Here is a 6,000-nt window from a genome sequence, read left to right as displayed (position 1 = left end):
ACATGATTCCAAGCTAGGATGCACAACAGAATATTGCAATCATGTAGAACATGGTAGTCAACATATGAAAGATTGAATCTTAGTATAAACGATGAACTTACTGAAAAGCAAGCTTGTTAAGCGTAGTTCCCAGTATTGAAACCGAGTGTAAAGATTAAGATAAGGAGCACTATAAAACGTAGGACGAAACTACAGAAAAAAAATGCTTTGAGATACAGCCCATTCTTCTTAGATACAAAGTAGGAGAACGAATAAATGACATGTTGCAGAGGTATTAGCAATTGTTATCATAGCAATGTTGACATGAAAGTTTTATAGTGCAAATTAACAACATTTATTGGAAAACTATACAGTTTGGTCCTCAGAGGAGACGCGGAAGTATTTGGGTCAAGCAAAACATAACGCTAACAGTCAAATAACGATCTACCAGCAAGTTGCAATGAAATGAGGACAACAATGCCAGCTGTTACGGCTGATACCGTTGATACTTACAGTGCACTAGATGCATAAAAATGACACGGTAGAATAAAGCAAAATGAATGAATGTGAATCCTCAGAGGGGAGAGAATGTTGTTTTTGTATACATATGCACACGTTAGGTCAGGCCTTCAGGCATTTATTTTTCGTGTAATATGCGTGGGTCGATATACGTGTATTCTGGGCAAGAGTGCTGTTCTTGGTGCGTCTCGGATTGGTCTGGAGTAATTTGACCAGCATTTGCTCCGAGAATGAGATAGCCATGTTCATCCTCCTCCAGCTTTTCGCTCGGTTTGCCCGGGTAGATAGATGTAGCGTACAATCGATCGTTCAGGCTCGTTGGAAGAGGGGTAAGCTTTTCACTTTTACTGACATGCCTGTATTCATTGCATGGCAGTGGTCCTTGGATTGTCTCGGATTGGTCTGGAGTAATCTCTTTGGCAATTGGTTCGAGAACGAGGTGGCCATGTTCATCCATTTCTTCGCTTGATTTGCCTGAGTAGATAGCTGTAGAATATAATGGATCGTTCGGCCTCATTGTCAAATATACACGTTTTTCATTTCTGCCATAATGCTTGTAATCGGGACGTGAATGTGGTACCTGGACGGTTTTAGATTGGTAGGGAGTGATTTCACCGGTATTTGCTTCGGGAACAAGATAACCATTTTCATCTACCTCTGGCTTTTCCCTTGATTCAACTGAGTAGATGGCTGTAGAATATAATGGATCAGCCGTGATCACTTCGTTTCAATTAGTAGACTTGTACTCAACTCTTGTCTTCCATCGTGACTTTTCTTGAATTATCTCGAATTGGCGGTTTGAAGCAATTTGACAGGAATTTTCTGACTGAAAGAGATTTTCATCCACCTCGGATCTCTCTCTTTGTTGGCTTGGGTAGACGGATGCAGAAACAAGACTGTCTCTCTTGCTGTTCATTTTCTCTGCATGATTGTGGTCCTGTGGAGATACATACAACACGCAGGATAATGTGGACATGTTTATGCAACTATAACTGGTCATGATCACTTAATGTACTTGGCCATCTCTTAAGAGACTCGTGTGTTTTGTCGACAATGAAATCAATATCCAGAGTTTATATGGAGAAGTTACACTTGACAATGATTTCTACAACTACCTAATTGTCAACATCAAGATGATTAATGTGATTACACAAATGATGCAAAGGTCTACATGCGTCAGTTGGAATCCGTGTGTGAGGTATTAATGGAATGCTCACTGGATGCTTCTTTTTCCTTTTTTTTTTTTTTTTTTTTTTTGCTTGCCAATTACGAAAAACATGAATCCAATACATCTGGCCATGTATCAAGTAATTACTGAGCGCACGGTAAATTTACTGGATGCATGAATTGCTAGGAAATAGGCGTCTCTTAAATACTGGGTGCGAGATCTTATAAACTTGGCAAAATTTTGCAACGAGATAATGCTCCGCTTCACACAGATGCTCTATTCAGACTGAGAATAATATGCTAATGCGCTAAGTTTCATTGCACTTTGGGAGTTTCAGCCGAAGCATGTTTTTCGTTTAGTTTTTCTTTATGTTTTTATATGAGTAATAAAACATTTATTTCGCACAATCTCTTTTCCGTTTCAAAATGTAATGTTCCCAAATATTAAGAGTGAATCTATATTTTAGTGTTAATTATACTTTTTAGATATCCTTGTAAATATTCGAAATAGCTTTGACATTTTATCACTGATATATTTCTAATGCGTTCCTTGATTCCAAGGTATGACTGATAAGGGAAACATTATTGTCATTGTCATTGTTATTGTCATTGCCATTGCTACAAGTCCGCGATAACATGTTTACGGTGCTGTATAGGTATCATTATGAGGCAACGTTTGGCCAGGAAACATACAAGCAACACAGAGCTCTCGACCAAAGAGATCGCAGAATTTCCCCTACCCGTCCTAAGATCATCGTATTATGAAGATGAATTGATTATTAATGGAAACGTATAGTTACTGTAGAATAGCATGCTTACGAAATCTATATGTGACTGTGCACCTCAAAACGAACATAAAGTCGCAAACACTGATTTTGCGTGAGGACTGAAAATAAGTGAAGTGGGTCAACCTAGCCGAACTTGACTTTTTCATATTTTCTAAAAGAGAGGGTCTTCTTTTACATTATGCTAAAATTTGGTATCATAAAACGGGTAGGAAAGTGTGTTTTTTTAGCAGTTTATCTCGAACATTTTTGGTAGAATAGTGTGATTAGGTGTGTCTTTAGAATCCTTTTTTTCATTTCAGAAAAACCTTGTCCACACTCTTCACTTTCAACTCTAATAACTTTGAAAGGATAGTGCTACTGCTTTGAAAGTTGACATTAATTAAGAACAGAATGTGTTAATGAGGCATGCTTAATTTCAGTTTAATCTGATAATCCCTTCATTGTTGTTACTCTGGTTGTTTACTTCCTGTTTTTTGTCCCATTCATCGCACAGCCAGCACGGTTTGGTAAAGATTAAGCGCTTGAATAGACACTGTACTTCAGAGCCTCTTTTCTCAGTTCACACTTTTCCTGAGTTTGTGCTTTCTTTCCAATATTTAGATAGGTTAGGAGAGTCCATTTGATTTGAGTTATACATCATTTTAAAGCTTAAAGTCTGCTCTTTCAGAATATGGTCTTAACTAAGAATTCATGTCTGGCGACTTTTTGTTTGTTTTGAGGTGCAGGGTCACATATGAAAATGCCCTTTTGAGTATTTTCTCTTATATTTACTAAAATGTATTATGCATACAAATATTCCATAAAATCTATATATTCATATGCGCACTTTCATTTCCGCAAACACACACACACACACACACACACATACACAGTAAACATACGGGATACTTACTGAGCAAGTGACGTTGCTCTGTAAAGGAGATGCACAAAGGGAGACTTGTTCCAAGTTTGATGCATGTGAAGGTCCACTGTCTACATCCGCAGCGTCCTGGTAGATATGATACTGATCCTCTTGATGAGCAGTGACTTCTTTGCAAATGTTGTAATAGTGGCTCGGGAAAGGATGACCCTCTGCTCCAGCGTCTGTACACATTGTACTAGTTTTGCTCAATACCACATGATCCGTCGAGCTCAAATTTTGTTTGGAATTATCTAGAGGATGCACCTGCAGTTGTCTGTTGTTTGGCCGATTTGAAGTTTGTGATGATCTACTTCTGCAAAGGCAATCATAAGAGACACACACGTTCTTGAAAGAAAAAAAAAAGCAGGACAAAAAACAACCAACAATACATTTTCAAGATTGGTTGGAAACTTTACTTTCCAACATAAAAAAATCAAAAAGAAATATTTTTGGAACATGATTATTAACATTCAACTTATTTTGATTTCTTCACAAGAAAAGACATAAAATGTCTAGTATTTTTTTTAAATATCTAAATCCATTTATGCCCTTTGAAATATGAAAACTGTGTTTTCGAGGTCTACATACACATGCACTTTCTGTTGTTACTCAAAGTTTCAAGCATTAATAAGATGAATTTAGAATGGTAAAAATGACAGAACATTCGCGCTAATATCAAACAACTACAAATTGTTAAAATTGGATAAAAGAACAGAGGTGTCTGTGGGTGGCAATGTAGCTAACCTTCCTGCATTAATCCACAAAGACCTACTTCCAACACACGCACACACACACATACACACACACACATACACACTCACACACACACCTGAATACGATATCAGATTACGCAAACACTCACCTTTTCTTAAGGTGCCTGCACAATACCATGAGTAGAATGGCCAGAAGTATGGGAACAACACACATAGGAACTGCCATTGCAAAGATTCCAACATATTTCTCAGGAACGTCAGAAGCTGAAATGCCATTCATTGCAATAAATCTTTGTTAACCTTTGTAAAAAATGGCATTTAAGAGGAAAACGAGATTCGGGAGTAGTTCTTTTTTTCTTGACATAATGAGTGCACATTTAAACGTATCATCAACAAACTTATACTGAAATGAACCCCTACTGCTCGAATGTACTAACAACTATTACACTGCACTTGAAAGGGTAGGGCATCACCACTTTTGAGAAAAGACTATTATTTGATATGAAATTGCTTTATTCTAAATCACTATATATCATTTTGTCGTTGTCTGTGATGTATCACTTGCCTATTGATCAGACTGATGCGATGATACAAGTTCACATATCGAAAACTTTTGTTTCATTTCAGGTCAATACGCATGGAAATTGTGAGTGTGTTGGTTTGTGTGTGTGTGTGTGTGTGTGTGTGGATTAAACTGTTTAAGATAATAAACATAAATTTATCAGCAGCAAAACTTCGTTGCAATAACTATATTTGAAAAAACAAGGTGAAATTGAAAGGATTAAAAAAAAAATACAGACTGGATTGACTGGAGTGTTAAATGGACGGATATCATCCTATGAGAAGATCATTGTTCCGTTGTATGAAATTTGGAGTCCTATTGTAATTGTTCAAAAGTTTTCTTTCGTATTCATACACTACAAAAAAAAAAACTCATTTATGGCCTTGTGTACTTTTTGTACAGCTTTAGCTCTCGCATAGCCAAAGTCTTTCCTCATAGTGTTTTACGATGACATTAACCACTGATATTTTGAATTCAGAATCGCCTTTATTTTTTTCTATGGTACTAGAAAACAGACAAACAGATTAGAATAGATTAAAATCAACGCAATAAGTCATGTTTGTACCCATGTACAATGACGATTATTAAAACCGTTTCTACGCCTCAATTAAAAAAAGATACACGGCTATCAGTAAAATCGATTCTGCCTAATGATTGAATATAATGTAATGAATATGTACATATACGTTAGATTATATCAAGTGATAAGGATATGCGACTCACTTGTAGTCGTTTCGTTTGTGTCTAGTATGATTACATTTTCAGTTGGTTTACCATCACCTGTTTATGAAAAGAGCAAAAGCAGCAAGATAATTAGGACAGACAGACACAATAATGACATCAAAGCATTTCAGCCCACAATGACCTCGTCGCCTATTAATTTCATTTCATTTCATTTCCTCATCCAAATAATGCAAAATTATCATGTACCTGTTAAATCGGAAAGGTTCATCTGTGCATATGTATACAGTTGATGTAACTTGACTGTGAACACAATATTATCAAATTTGTCAAAAGAAAAGGAAGAAAGCATGTTGAGTCGCGATGCTATTCATTGAATGACAGTGTAATATGTCTTTTTTTTGGAATTACTATCCCATCTGCATGACTAACAGTTTTCATTTTAATAACAGAAAGAAAAAAACGGTCAGTTTGAAGGATTTTTTTCCTGTTCTTTTAACCACGCTTTTAAACAGTGGATAGAAACGGACCATTCAGCTGTAAAAAAAAAAAAAAAATGACGATCAAACAAAAGAACCGGAAAATAACGTGATAACAGTAATCAATGAGAGAGGTACAAATGAAAGGTACACAACTGTAAAGTGGCTAACAAGTGATCTTACTTAGAAACGACGTGGTGGTAATCTCGGG

General features: G+C 36.4%; 1 protein-coding gene across 1 annotated transcript in view; it reads right to left on the bottom strand.

Moving 5' to 3' along the window:
* Positions 1–392: 392 nt before the first annotated feature.
* LOC139717978 (uncharacterized) overlaps positions 393–6,000 on the bottom strand; it is a 151,133-nt gene continuing 145,525 nt past the window's right edge. The window contains exons 2-5 of the mRNA XM_071629465.1: positions 5,353–5,409; positions 4,217–4,331; positions 3,346–3,667; positions 393–1,435 (exon numbers count right to left, since the gene is read on the bottom strand). Coding sequence (XP_071485566.1) covers positions 1,226–1,435; positions 3,346–3,667; positions 4,217–4,293 — 609 coding nt within the window. The 5' untranslated portion in view covers positions 4,294–4,331; positions 5,353–5,409 and the 3' untranslated portion in view covers positions 393–1,225. The remainder of the gene's footprint in view (positions 1,436–3,345; positions 3,668–4,216; positions 4,332–5,352; positions 5,410–6,000) is intronic.

The sequence above is a fragment of the Diadema antillarum genome, unplaced genomic scaffold (genome assembly GCF_040938485.1).
Source record: "Diadema antillarum isolate AM-2024a unplaced genomic scaffold, OU_Dant_1.0 scf00000008, whole genome shotgun sequence".
Taxonomy (NCBI): domain Eukaryota; kingdom Metazoa; phylum Echinodermata; class Echinoidea; order Diadematoida; family Diadematidae; genus Diadema; species Diadema antillarum.
Note: the sequence above shows the minus strand (reverse complement) of the source record. Positions and strands in the feature narration are given on the sequence as shown.